This window comes from Perissodus microlepis, chromosome 7 (assembly GCF_051167445.1).
Source record: "Perissodus microlepis isolate ML-2025 ecotype Zambia chromosome 7, ASM5116744v1, whole genome shotgun sequence".
Lineage (NCBI taxonomy): Eukaryota > Metazoa > Chordata > Actinopteri > Cichliformes > Cichlidae > Perissodus > Perissodus microlepis.
This window is the reverse complement of record NC_140467.1, coordinates 53,912,661-53,927,928: the sequence shown is the minus strand read 5'-3', so window position 1 is coordinate 53,927,928 and position 15,268 is coordinate 53,912,661. Positions and strand designations below refer to the sequence as shown.

At 38.0% G+C, this 15,268-nt stretch overlaps 1 protein-coding gene across 3 annotated transcripts; it reads right to left on the bottom strand.

The window, feature by feature from the left end:
* Positions 1 to 5,037: 5,037 nt before the first annotated feature.
* On the bottom strand, positions 5,038 to 14,415 carry LOC146384151 (interleukin-1 beta-like). Of its 3 annotated transcripts, XM_084935995.1 has the most exons (7): positions 12,658 to 14,415; positions 12,161 to 12,203; positions 8,712 to 8,898; positions 7,778 to 7,942; positions 7,229 to 7,368; positions 6,615 to 6,768; positions 5,038 to 5,816 (listed from the first exon to the last, which is right to left on the bottom strand). In XM_084935995.1, the coding sequence occupies exons 1-7, from the start codon at positions 12,690 to 12,692 to the stop codon at positions 5,791 to 5,793; spliced, it is 750 nt and encodes a 249-aa protein (XP_084792121.1). In that variant the 5' UTR covers positions 12,693 to 14,415; the 3' UTR covers positions 5,038 to 5,790. The 3 variants fall into 3 exon arrangements, with proteins under 3 accessions (XP_084792121.1, XP_084792120.1, XP_084792122.1); XM_084935994.1 differs by having other exon boundaries at positions 5,038 to 6,768; positions 12,658 to 14,413; XM_084935996.1 differs by having other exon boundaries at positions 5,038 to 6,768; positions 12,292 to 14,412.
* Positions 14,416 to 15,268: the final 853 nt, after the last annotated feature.

The window sequence follows — 15,268 nt, the reverse complement described above, 5'->3', positions numbered from 1 at the left end:
CATCTCCGTGCTGGGGAAATAGGTTTTGCAGCTGTGTGAGCTAAGATTTTCAAGTTATTCACAAAATGAAAACCTATACTTTGTGTCGGGCGAGAACTCCATTCAAATGCATGTATCAGTGAGAAACGCACTGTCCTTGCGAAATAAAGCGTTTTTGTACATCTTCATAAACATAGCTATAACTTTTGATAGAAGACTCAGATATACGTATTTACAGCTTTGCCTTATAGAATTCAGCATCTCCGTGCTGGGGAAATAGGTTTTGCAGCTGTGTGAGCTAAGATTTTCAAGTTATTCACAAAATGAAAACCTATACTTTGTGTCGGGCGAGAACTCCATTCAAATGCATGTAATAGCGAGAAACGCACTGTCTTGGCAAAATAAAGCCTTTTTGTACAACTTCATAAACATAGCTATAACTTTTGATAGAAGACTCAGATATACGTATTTACAGCTTTGCCTCATAGAATTCAGCATCTCCGTAATGGGGAAATAGGTTTTGCAGCTGTTTGAGCTAAGATTTTCAAGTTATTCACAAAATGAAAACCTATACTTTGTGTCGGGCGAGAACTCCATTCAAATGCACGTAATAGCGAGAAACTCACTCTCTTGGCGAAATAAAGCGTTTTTCCATAAACTTCATGGAGATAGCTATAACTTTTGATAGAAGACTCAGATATACGTATTTACAGCTTTGCCTTATAGAATTCAGCATCTCCGTGCTGGGGAAATAGGTTTTGCAGCTGTGTGAGCTAAGATTTTCAAGTTATTCACAAAATGAAAACCTATACTTTGTGTCGGGCGAGAACTCCATTCAAATGCATGTAATAGCGAGAAACGCACTGTCCTTGCGAAATAAAGCGTTTTTGTACATCTTCATAAACATAGCTATAACTTTTGATAGAAGACTCAGATATACGTATTTACAGCTTTGCCTTATAGAATTCAGCATCTCCGTGCTGGGGAAATAGGTTTTGCAGCTGTGTGAGCTAAGATTTTCAAGTTATTCACAAAATGAAAACCTATACTTTGTGTCGGGCGAGAACTCCATTCAAATGCATGTAATAGCGAGAAACGCACTGTCTTGGCGAAATAAAGCCTTTTTGTACAACTTCATAAACATAGCTATAACTTTTGATAGAAGACTCAGATATACGTATTTACAGCTTTGCCTTATAGAATTCAGCATCTCCGTGCTGGGGAAATAGGTTTTGCAGCTGTTTGAGCTAAGATTTTCAAGTTATTCACAAAATGAATACCTATACTTTGTTTTGGGCGAGAACTCCATTCAAATGCATTAATAGCGAGAAACGCACTGTCTTGGCGAAATAAAGCCTTTTTGTACAACTTCATAAACATAGCTATAACTTTTGATAGAAGACTCAGATATACGTATTTACAGCTTTGCCTTATAGAATTCAGCATCTCCGTGCTGGGGAAATAGGTTTTGCAGCTGTTTGAGCTAAGATTTTCAAGTTATTCACAAAATGAATACCTATACTTTGTTTTGGGCGAGAACTCCATTCAAATGCATTAATAGCGAGAAACGCACTGTCTTGGCGAAATAAAGCCTTTTTGTACAACTTCATAAACATAGCTATAACTTTTGATAGAAGACTCAGACACACGTAAATACGGCTTTACCTTATAGAATTCAGCATCTCCGTGCTGGGGAAATAGGTTTTGCAGCTGTTTGAGCTAAGATTTTCAAGTTATTCACAAAATGAAAACCTATACTTTGTGTCGGGCGAGAACTCCATTCAAATGCATGTAATAGCGAGAAACGCACTGTCTTGGCGAAATAAAGCCTTTTTGTACAACTTCATAAACATAGCTATAACTTTTGATAGAAGACTCAGACACACAAATTTATAGCTTTGCCTTATAGAATTCAGCATCTCCGTGCTGGGGAAATAGGTTTTGCAGCTGTTTGAGCTAAGATTTTCAAGTTATTCACAAAATGAAAACCTATACTTTGTGTCGGGCGAGAACTCCATTCAAATGCATGTAATAGCGAGAAACGCACTGTCTTGGCGAAATAAAGCCTTTTTGTACAATTTCATAAACATAGCTGTAACTTTTGATAGAAGACTCAGATATACGTATTTACAGCTTTTCCTTATAGAATTCAGCATCTCCGTGCTGGGGAAATAGGTTTTGCAGCTGTTTGAGCTAAGATTTTCAAGTTATTCACAAAATGAAAACCTATACTTTGTTTTGGGTGAGAACTCCATTCAAATGCATGTAATAGCGAGAAACGGACTAACGTGGTGAAATAAAGCGTTTTTCCATCAACTTCATGGAGATAGTTGTAACTTTTGATAGACGACTCAGACACACAAATTTATAGCTTTGCCTTATAGAATTCAGCATCTCCGTGCTGGGGAAATAGGTTTTGCAGCTGTTTGAGCTAAGATTTTCAAGTTATTCACAAAATGAAAACCTATACTTTGTGTCGGGCGAGAACATTCAAATGCATGTAATAGCGAGAAACGCACTGTCTTGGCGAAATAAAGCGTTTTTGTACAACTTCATAAACATAGCTATAACTTTTGAGAGAAGACTCAGACACACATAAATATGGCTTTGCCTTATAGAATTCAGCATCTCCGTGCTGGGGAAATACGTTTTGCAGCTGTTTGAGCTAAGATTTTCAAGTTATTCACATAATGAAAACCTATACTTTGTTTCGGGCCAGTTCCCCATTCAAATGAATGTAATCGTAAGAAACGCACTGTCTTGACGAAATAAAGCGTTTTTGTACAACTTCATATAAATAGCTGTAAGTTTTGATAGAAGACTCGGACACACATATTTATGGCTTTATCTTATAAAATTCAATTTCCCCGTGCTGGGGAAACAGGTTTTGAAGCTGTTTGAGCTAAGATTTTGAAGTTATTCACATAATGAAAACCTATACTTTGTTTAGGGCGAGTTCCCCATTCAAATGCATGTAATCGTAAGAAATCTTGACGAAATAAAGCGTTTTTGTACAACTTCATATAAATAGCTGTGAGTTTTGATAGAAGACTCAGACACACATATTTATGGCTTTGCCTTATAGAATTCAATATCTCCGTGCTGGACAAACAAGTTTTAAAGCTGTTTGAGCTAAGATTTTCAAGTAACTCACATAATGAAAACCTATACTTTGTTTGGGCGCGTTCCCCATTCAAAAGCACTGGCCCTGGTGTAATGTGGATGGCATCAGCCAGTAGCACAGACCCTGGTGAAATGTAGTTGTTTCCAGCCATGAACACAGGCCCTTTTGAAATCTAGGTGGCCCAATCCAGAAGAACTGGCACTGGTGTGGTGAACATGGCCTCACAGGAAGCACTTAGCCCTGGTGTAATGCGGATGGTAACAGCCAGCATCACAGGTCCTGGTGTAATGTGGATGGCATCAGCCAGCAACACAGGCTCTGTTTAAATGTAGTTGGCCTCAGCCAGCAACACAGGCCCTGGTGAAAGATAGATGGCCTCAGCCATCAACATACGCCTTGGGGAAATGTAGGTGGCCTCAGCAAGTAGCAAAGGCCCTGCTGTTATGTGGATGGCATCAGCCAGCAACGCAGGTTCTGGTGAAATGTAGATGGCCTCAGACAACAGCACAGGCTCTGCTGTCGTGAAGATGGCCTCACAGGGAGCACAGGCCCTGGTGAAATGTAGTTGGCCTCAGCCGGCAACATACGCCCTGGTGAAATGTAGTTGGCCTCAGCCAGTAGCACAGGCCCTGTTACAATGTGGATGGCCTCATCTAACAACACTGGCCCTGGTGAAATGTGCGCATGTAACAGTGATAAACGCACTGTCTTGGCGAAGAAAGCGTTTTTGTACAACTTCATATAAATAGCTGTAAGTTTTGATAGAAGAGTCAGACACACATATTTATGGCTTTATCTTATAGAATTCAATATCCCCGTGCTGGGCAAACAAGTTTTCAAGCTGTTTGAGCTAAGATTTTCAAGTAATTCACATAATGAAAACCTATACTTTGTTTCGGGCGAGTTCCCTATGCATGTAATCGTAAGAAACGCACTGTCTTGACGAAATAAAGCGTTTTTGTACAACTTCATATAAAGCAGTTATGACATGGTATAATTTTTTCACCTAATAAAGGAATATTTAATATATCGGTCTACTCTTCATTCTATCCGCAACAGTTATCACAGCTCGTACATTTTCTTTTTACACATATATGTAAGCATTGAGCCAAATTTAGTAATGCCAACATATTAAAAGAACAATATTTGTCTCATATATAATACATCTATAGATACACTGTCAAAGATACTTGTCTTTGAGTGAAGATTTAAGGTGATAGGACATATAAATAAATGCAACTTGAATCTTTGACACAGAGTTCAAGCTCACTGCTGTAATAACTAATAATAATTAATATAATAACTATAATATTGGCCATATTATATTCACATTACCAAAGTGAGATGACTTTAGTCTCATGAACAACATTAGCTAATTGTTATTTACTGGCTAATCTTAAAATGACTGTTCAGCACAGAAATGAAGCCCAACAATCATGTTTTACAGTCCTGTGGTCATTAAATCACACAGAGCTCACGTAGAAACAAATGAACAAAATACGTTATCCCTCATTCATTTCTGTCAAACAAAGCTGTATGACACGTTTCCAGCGGTTGGTATCATGGTTGCTAGGCAACCTGGGCAGTGCGACCGAGGCTAGACCGTCCCATTTCACAAGCCTACAAGCCTCGCACTTCCGGCCTTAGCGGTCTTTGAGTATGCGGCCCTTAAGGACAGTTAAGGCTGCGTACTTTAAGGCTGTAGACCCTGAATTGGGATACAGCCAGTGAGTTACTTTAGCAGAGCTGAAAAGTGCCATAAAAGGTTCATCTATCAGCATGACTGGTATCTGCTCCTTTGTGGAAGGAGGAACAGGATAAGCACTTGGACTGTGACATAACCAATTTACCAAATAGCCAATACCACCTCGTTAAATGTCAATTGGTCACATGGTTTGTTTGTGAAGGTGTGATTCATCCATTTGAAAAAAATCTCTGTTTCCTGTCTTTTATTTGAACACAAACTGTTTCACATTTTACAATGACTCTGATGAAGGCAGTTAGCCGAAATGCGTTGGTCACTTAATAAGGATGTTTCTCATTACATTAAAATGTTGCTAGAGTCTCCGCGTCGTCTCAATGTTGTACAAGACATTTTCATCAGTCAATCAATTACACAAATATAAATTTCATAAATATCAGCACCGATTAACAATCATAATAAAGACAAATGTTTTTAACAGATCAAGTGCAATAAATTTAAGATTAGCAAAGGTGATCAAATTAAATTTTAAATATGTAAAATTTGCATTCTTTATTTGAGAAATTATGACAATGCAGTTACATGCAGTTACAAGATTTTAGGCACCAAATGTAAGATATAGTGCAACAAAATACAAATAAATCAAAATCAGTATATATAATTTCACAAAACCTAATTTAAAAAAAAAAATCACCCTGTCAATCATATACAATGCTTTTCTTTCCTTCACTTGAGATTTACATAGTGCTGAAGAAAAGGCTCCTGTAGGCATGTGTCTTGAATAAATCCTGAATAAATGCAAAAACAACATTTCTCCAAGAAATGAATGTATATGTAATTCACAGGTAATCAGATGTAGCAGTTATCACTTGGTCCTAAAGCTTACAACAGCTATGACATGAAAATGCATTAATGTAAGTTCACAATGCGGCTTTTACAACAATGCTCAAGTGAAAGGATTGCTGATGAAGAGTAATTTCCCAAATTATATCCCAAGATTTGTAGGAAGATCTGTAGGTAGGAAGTACAGCAGATTAGGGTATTATTTATTTGCAGATTCCTAAAGTAGGCTCTCACAACCCATTTTCTTACCAAACAGTTAATTAATTTTACTTTTTGTTCTCAGATAATTGGATCTACCAATTGAAACTACCCTCTTTGTTTGTTTTAATATGGTACTGAAAATCCTTACACTGGTTAGAGAAGACACATTACAAGTTCTTAAAGATATTTAAAGCTCTTCACAAAAAGAGGTTTTAAAACAATACAAAATACAAGCTAACAAGGAGGAAATTCAAAAAATAAATATATAACAGTATTTTTTTAACCCACAACAGCTGATATCAGAAAAGGAAAAGCTTAACCTCTAAAGGTCTTAGTACAAAAAAACTGCAGAAGACTTAAATCAGAACATTAATGGCTAAAAAGCCACAGCAATAGCATAAACTTAAATAAAGATAATAGCTTTTTAGAAAAAAAGAAAATATATCAGTAGTTTTAAGGAATATCCTGTTACAATTTTTTCCAACAAAGAAGGCATGTGTTTTCCAGGTTTTTTTTTTCTTTGTTTATTTTTAAGTATGTTGTAAGTAAATGTATTATAAAGTAATAGTGCTTTTGATAGGTTACACTAGATCATAAGCTTTTCTACTTCAATAAGTACAGAACACTGCCACTACAGACTCAGGCATTACTATATAAAATTGCTTCATCTAGTGATTATGTCAAAAATTATGCAGATGCGTGGGTCCTACAACATCTTTTAGTTTACTCTGAAGCTTGTAAGACGGCTGGCAGCATCCACCTTACACAGTTCAACGGGCTGGTTTTCCTGTTGTGAAGTGCTGATGTACCAGCCGCGGAACTTGACAGACTCAAACGTGGTTAGAGAAATTCCAGTGGTTTTCCTGTAGAAGAGAAATCGGTCCATGTCTCTGTCGGTTAAAATGTCATCATGGTATTGCTGGCAGAAAGAGATGAAAAGAAAACGTTTCCCAGTCATTTTTGCATGCATGGAAACACATTTCGTCCCAATGAAAAAGAAAAATGTTTATGGAAAGTTAAAACTGGGACATAATCATTAGGAAAAATATCCACATTTTGCAGTAAAGAGGTATGTGAGGTATGTTCAGACATAGTAAGTCAAAGTTATTGGAAAACTACTCAGAGTAAATAATTTTAAAACCAAATTTTTTATACTGTCTCCTATATAAGTTGTAATACTAGTAGTAAAAACCTATAAACATCAACTTAAAGTATGACATAAAAAGTAAAATATTGGACCTATTAAATCCCCATTATAATTTTTAGATAAAAATTATAGGACAGGGTAAGACGGGAGGCTGGAGGCAAGGAGAATTTGTCTATTTAATACTCTCTAAAAAGAAATAAAATGGGATTGCATCATGTGAATTTATATTTACCTCCAGAAACAGCACAACTTTATTATCTTCCATGCGGCAAGACATGTACAGGTTGTTGTTGATAGACAGGACGACAATCAGACCAGGAGAGTCACCAGGAGGGACGGAGAAAGGGATGTACCGGGACATTTTAAAATTCACTAACGTAAGGAAACAAAAAAAGTAAGAACAGGAGCTCATGTGTAGTTGGAAGACTGAAGTTGTGCAGAATGGCCATTTGTTTTTAGTTGGTAGTGATGGACGGATGGATAACACTCTCTACCTAAAGTCCAACAGGTTAAACATACTTGCTCCAACTACAAGTCTTACATTCAAACACCTGCTTTTACTTAATGAAGTAAACACAGCTGTTCTTTATGGGGGTTAACTTTATTAGATTGTTAAAACTGATGTCACATTTCCAACTTTGAAGCTGAGGGTCATCAGATATAATATCTCTGAAATTCAGCGGAGTAGGACTATAAAGCGGCATGAACCTGAAATACTCAAGTTTAGTACCAGTACGTTAATATACCTGCTTATGTAAATGATTTTGTGTCCTGTTTGTACCTTTGCGGTGGCAATTTCCCCCTTGCAGAGTGATGGCCTGCAGCTGTAACTCTCCTGACAGGACAAGATCTTTCTGAGAGTTGTCACACAGTGTCAACGCTTTCTCACTGTTGGCACGCAGGAAGTCCCTTCGTTTTGTTCCTTGGGTGGGAGTCCAAACAGTTTCTAAAGAGACAGAGGAAACAGAACAAGGAAAAACAACAAAAATTTCTATTCACCTAAAGCTAGACAAACAGCAGTTTCTGTTTTTCTAAAAAAGAAAAAACAAACAAACACACACACAGAAGAAAATATCCAGCTTAAGCATAATTGCACTTTAGTTTCAATTATAAATTGATAGCTGTCATTGATGTTTGACATATTAATATAGTAAATGAGCTGCTCCAGCTCATCAGTATGATGTGATCAGTATGCTTAAGCCAGATACTGCTACAAAATTATTGGGCAAACAATAATGTCTGACTTATTTTAATTATTGTTCTTTTGTGAACAAGCAAATGAGGGGAAAAAACACAATCATAATAAGAGTCGTGTTAAATGATAGAATTATATTTATTAAATTGTTGCTTTTAATTTTCAGTGGGACTATGAAAATGAAGCATTTTTTGTACTATTTTTATTTAAAACGTGTTTTTGATCCAATTTTTTTAATAACAGCATTTTGTATGATAACTGTATATAGGGCAGATTTAGTAATCTCCAATTTGACCTGGTGATGGCAGCACGGTCTCATTTTTACAGTGCCTAAATATAGACATCAGTTTACTTATGTGGTTGCCCACAATATCATGTACCCAAACAAGAGAAATACAATTAAAAGGGCTAAACAGCAGAAATTTTGTATTTCTTCACAGCAGTGTGGTAACTGTGTGGTTTTATTTTTATTATATAAGCCATAAGAGGATTTCTTTTTTACTGTAATATTATTACTTACCTTTCACTACACTGTCTATGATGTTCATGACATCATCATCACTGAGCTTCCTGTCACTTTGAGTAAGTGGCTTTTTCATCCAGTTTACCCCCAGCACTAAAAGAGCCACACTCTGCATGGTCCTTCTGTTGTGGGAAACCATCAGCTCCAAACCCTCATTAAGTCTGAAGATCTCACTTTCATCCTCCTGCATAATACAAAGCAGAAAAACAAGAAGTCAGACTTCTGCTGCTTCTTCTCATCCACGCCATACAAAGTTTATAGTGAGACAAAAAAAAAAATGCTGCTCAGGACAAGTTACGTAACCTCAACATTGCTCCATAAAAAATGTTAGTCTGTACATCTCACTTAGATATATTGTTGCCTATGTACACTTTTTTGTACACTATTTTTGTACACTCTTGCAAGTACAAAACAATGCCCTTAAAGGTTAGACACTGCCCAAAAGAATGTAATGTGTTGAATGTAAAGTTTTGCAACTCTCATAAACCAATATTTCATTTTGAGAATTAACTGAGAAAATGTACCATCTTAAGGAAAAAATATGGTCATTTTGAATTTGATGGCAGCACAATATCTCACCTTCCTTGAAAATGGATAGGAGCATATGTTGCTTTAAAACCTGTGTATACCTTTTAACACTGATGGTATCTTTGCAGATGTTCAAGTCAGTCAAGCCAATTCCATAGACATTAACATGCTCACATACCATCAGAGATGCCGGCTTTTGAAATAAGCGCTAATAAAATGCTATATATAATATATAATGCTGTTGACCCTTCTAGCAGTATGTTTCCTCAAAGAGTAAATGGCCTGTATTTATATAGCGCTTTTTCTAGTCCCTAAGGACCCCAAAGCGCTTTACATATCCAGTCATCCACCCAGTCACACACTGGTGATGGCAAGCTACATTGTAGCCACAGCCACCCTGGGGCGCACTGACAGAGGCGAGGCTGCCGGACACTGGCGCCACCGGGCCCTCTGACCACCACCAGTAGGCAACGGGTGACGTGTCTTGCCCAAAGACACAACGACCGAGACCGTCCAAGCCGGGGCTCAAACCGGCAACCTTCCGATTACAAGGCGAACTCCCAACTCTTGAGCCACGATCGCCCCTGCCAAAGAGTCTTGGTTGTTTGATTTTTTTACCCCTGATTTGAACTTTGTAAGAGTTTGGCAATGAAGCTACCTTTCATCTGTGACGTGCTGCTTTGGGTCCGCCTTCCATCTACAACACTGGCAAACCTCAGTCCATTTGAAATGAGCCATGGTCCAGAGAAAATGGTGATATGTTTGAATTGCTTTTGCATTACTTACTGCTACTTACTGTAACAAACACAACCACTGGTTCATGCTTTTCAGCATACTTCTTTATTGTTACAGTTGCTGTTACAAACACATGGCTGCAACTTGCCAGCTTGCAGCTGAACGTACACACGAACAACAACAACACAGTCAGCACCCAACACAAGCTTGAATGCAGTAGTCGCAGCCGTGGGCCGAGGCTCTCAGGCGGCTTGGCAGGTGGCCATTGCGTTGGACCACACAGCGTGCCAGCCTCTGGTGGAAGTGGGGCCGGTCTGGACAGTCTGCCGACCTCTGGCTTGGCCGGTGCTTCGCGCGTTTTTGATACGGGCGACACGGGCGGTTGCCCGGGGCGGCATCGTGGTGGGGGGCGGCATCACGCGCATGGGCAAAATATTAAAATAAAAAAATTGCTCGTACTCATGCTGCCCTGACATCATGCCAGCGCATATTGGGAATGGCATAGGCACCGATCGGTTTTCTATCGCCCATTTGCTGGGAGCAAGGGTGCCCTCCGTTTGCGAGGTGCGCCTGCTGCTTGCGGCACAGGGAGGAGAGGGCGGGGCGGCGGGGGGATTCTCTGGCTGGCTGGAGCAGCATCTAATAACCAGCTCGCAAAATAAAACAAAATAAAAACAAACTAACAAACACGAAAACACCAGACATTATAATACAGACTTATAATTTGCACCGATGGTTTTTCGAAATTCTATACGCGAAAAGTGAGCGCGAGAGCCCTCGGTGCGCCTGCTTGCTGCTGAAGTCAAAGTAAAATTTATTGACATCTCCGCTACATACAGTCCAGTATATAGAGAGACGAGACGACGAGGCTCCAGTTACAGCAGTGCAATTAAACAAACAATATATATAAGAAGAGTAAGAAAATAAATATACACTTTAGGACTAGGGATAAAGGGATCAATAACAATTTAAAATTCATAATTTACAGTTTGATGATTTAAAGTCTCACACACAACCCGTCGAAAGGGGAGGAGAGCCCTGCTGCTTCCAAGTAGACCACATTTCATTTATAATGTTGTAAATCCAAGCCCATTATGTATTCATGATTGGAATCCTGGGTTGTGCGAAATCCTCGAAATAAACCCTAGACAAAGTGAACTAAGGTGTAGGTTTATTAGGTTACGTTGGGGTGATCCCTGAGTTGGGGGATGGGTGTTCATACTGGAGTGTAAAATTAAAACCAATGGAAGATGGACAAGAAAAGTTCAAAGCCATCATGTCTTCAGTTTAGAAAAAAGAAAAAAGAAGAGGAGGAGAAACGAGCAAAAGATACAGATAACCAGATGTGTCATTGGATCATGGCAAGTCATGTATCCTGAAACAATCAGAATCAGAATACTTTATTAATCCTTAAGGAAATGATGTGGGTTACAGTTGCTCCAAGAAGAAATGGTAAAAATAGTAACAGTAACAGACTAAACTCCAAACAATACATTATGTTACAGATTTTAATATTAATTAGTCATTGTCAATTGTTGATTTGTTCTGTTCTCATTGTATGATGAATTATGATGGCTATTTGGTGGCTGTTTGCATACTATGCACACTCTCTCTCTCTGTGTGTGTGTGTGTTTTTCTCTGGTGAAATTCAGTATGGTTCCGACAACAGTTTTATGTTAATGTATAATCCTTAATATGTTTTATGTGTATGTGTGTGTGTGTGTTTTGGGGGGGGGGGGGGGGGGGGGGGGCGGCGCCAGAGGGAGTGTTCGCCCAGGGCGCCAAACAGGCTAGGACCACCACTGTTCACGGTCGCTGTTTTACAGACACAGCTGCAGCTTTTTAGCTTGCAGCCGAACATACACACCAACAACAACAACACAGTCAGGACCCAGCAAAGACTTGAATGCAGGGGAAGTGTGATGAGCTGATGCAGTTTCGGTGTATCAGCCAGATGCGGTGCTACAGACCACACCCTGCCACACGTTTTTAGCCTTTTGCTTCCCTTGACCCAAATTTTTTTGGAACATTTTACTGGCATCAAATTCAAAATAAGATGATATTTTTCATGAAATAGTTAAATTTGTTTAAAAACTCCATTTAAATTAAATGTTATTGAATGTATGTGTGTGTGACAGTGTAAAGGTATTAGATGAAAAAGTTATGGAAGGGAAAAATCTTACCTTCATGTCAAAGCAGGCAGATTCAATTCCTTCTTCAGGTGAGCTGAAATATGAAATAAAACATTTTTAAGACACTGAATGGAATAAAAACACGTATAACTGTATATAATTATCAATATCAGCCTACATACCTATATACACAAATGTCTGTTGTAATGTGAACACCATGCTTTGTCAAGCAATGTATTTAGACACCGAATGCAAGTACAATATGATTACAGTGAGGGAATGGGAAACGAAACATGCTGCCAGACTGGAGCTGTTCCCTTTTCACAAACAATAACCCAGGATGTAACTCTATAATTGCAAATGCTTTTGGGAAACTCCACCCTTAGCTACTGGTTTGAGATCAAAAGCATAAAACATTTAGAATTTTACTTAACATATCCATAATCACGTAAAAATCACATTATGTTGTTATGATAGTTTTAGTAAAAGCATTAGCTTTTGGCTTAAATTTAAAATTAATTTAACTGAATAGAACTTCTTGTACTTACCAGTCCAGAGCTTGAGAGAGATCAAAATCACACATAGTTGCGAAATAAATTGCTGAATTGGGATTTTTTTTTTTAAAGTTCTCTGTCAGGTTTTGCGAGCGTTTTAAGTAATTAGTGTCACTTGTTGCACTGCAGGTTGAGTGACAGTCCTGTGTGTGAGCAGCTTCCTTTATGCGGCTAGAGGTGGACCTACTTTCTTTATGTCATCAGAAACCACACTGCTGCAATTTTGTTACAGGGGAAATGGAAAGAATAGGCTCTCTGTCTAATGCTACTCATTTCTAGACACACAGTGAGGAGGAAAAAGTTGCAATAATTCAGGTGAAAGGTTGATGTTTTTTTTCCCATTTTACACAACTATTTAAACAAAACTAGAGGAAAAAATCCATAACTTAATGTTTGTGGGACTTTTGATGTCTACTAAAAATGTGTCTAAAAATGTGAAAAAGGGTTTCCCCCTTCCCGATATCCTATTTTTCGTATGTTTGTCACACTTGTTTGACAAACATTGCTCACAATTGTTTGAGATTGTCAAACAAATGTAATTATTAGATAAAACAAGGAAACACAAAATGCAGTTGGTTAAAGGAAGGTGTTTATTATTAAGTGGGGGAAAAATACAACCTTAAATGGCCCTGTGTTAAAAAGTGATTATCCACCCCGTTATAATATAGTGTTGCCTGTGGTGTATCACATCTTTGGAAAGCTGAGTTTAATTTCTCTTGCCACACCCAGTCCTGATTACTGCCACACCAGATTACTTAATCAAGAAATCACTTAAATAGGACCTGCTTGACAAAGTGGAGTAGACCAAAACATCCTCATGATCGTGACATGAGACATCATGATGAGGTCCAAGGAAACTCAGGAACAAATGAGAAACAAAACAAAAACAAATTGAGATCTAATAGTCTGGCATTTTTTAAAGCTGTGAGAATCCCCCGGGAACCACAGTGAGAGACATTATCCACAAATGGCAAAAATGTGGAACAGTAGTAAACCTTCCCAGGAGTTGCCGGCCAACCAAAAATACCCTCAAAGAGCAGTGAGGACTCATCTAAGGGGTCAAAAAAGACCCCAGAACAACATACAAAGAAATAGAGGCCTCACTTGTCTCTTGGTCACTTGGTCAGTGTTCATGACTCCACCATAAGAAAGAGACTGGGCAAAACGTGCCTGCATAGGACAGTTCTAAGATGAAAACCACCGCTGAGCAAAAGGAACACAAAGGCTCATCTCAGTTTTGCCAGAGAACATCTTGACAATCCCCAATATTTTAACCAAGACTTTTGGTTAAAATATTCTTTGGACTGATGAGACAAAAGTTGACTTTTTTGGAAGGTGTAAAAGTAACACAGCATTACGGAAAAGGAACATTAATACCAACAGTAAAATGTGGCGGTGGCAGTGGTCGGAGGCTGTTTTGCTGCTTCAGGACCTGTAAGGCTTTCTGTGGTAAATGGAACCATGAATTCTGCTGTCTACCAAAACATCCTAAAGGTGAATCGTACAGGCATTCTGTACTTAAGTAGAAGTACAGATACTGGTGTTAAAAAATACTCCATTATAAGTTGAAGTACTGATTCAACTTCTTTACTCAAGTAAAAAAATGAAAAAATGAAAAAGTACAGGCTTACAGATACTTTTTACTTTCTCAAAGTAAGAAAGTAAAAAGTATCTTTTTGGAGGACATTTGTACCAGCTATTTTTATGCTAAGCTAAGTGAACCTTGCTATATTAATGTAATATATGTAATATATATCTACATATATATATATATATATATATATATATATATATATATATTACTGAAACATAATTCATGAAAGGAAATATATTAAGTTGAAGAGATAAACACAAAGAAAACTAAGAATTAAACAGGAATTATGCAGTAAGCAAGGCCTGTCTTTTCACTTTAGCATTTCTGCTTTATTCCCCCCCCACACACACACACGTTTTCTACAGGCGTACTAGATATGTCAGTAATATAAAATGAAAAAAATCTTTGGCATTGGGCAGCAGATGGCTGCCCAATGTTCATAGCAAGAACCTTCTGGGTTTGAATTTGGCCATTGCCTTTCATGTTGTCTCTGTAGGTACTCCAGGTTCCCCCCACAGTCCAAAGACATGCAGTCAGTGGGGTTAGCTTAACTGGCGATTCTAAATTGCCCATAGTTGCAAATGGTTGTCTGTCTCTCTGTAACAGACTAGTAGCTCTCACATGGTGTACCTCACCTTTTGCCTTGTTGTAAAAGGATGGATGGAAGTACTTTGTGGTTTGGAAATACAAGTGTAATTTCCAAACCACACAAGAAAAGTTTGATCTACATTTTTGTAAACCACAAAGACATAGAACAGCACACACATGACGTAGACACAGACGTAGAAAAGACATATGCTACATATATGACAAAAAATGTGTATTTGATTCACAACTTTGAGTTTATCCTTGTATAAAACTTTGAATGAAATCTTCAACTTGTACTGTGTGTACAGACATATATACTAGATTGTAGCTGCTGCATGTCAGGAAGTGGTTTTAGTGTTTGTAATGTTTTTTTAGGTCCATGTGAAACAGAAACAGAAGTTAATAAGTTATACTTTAAGATCC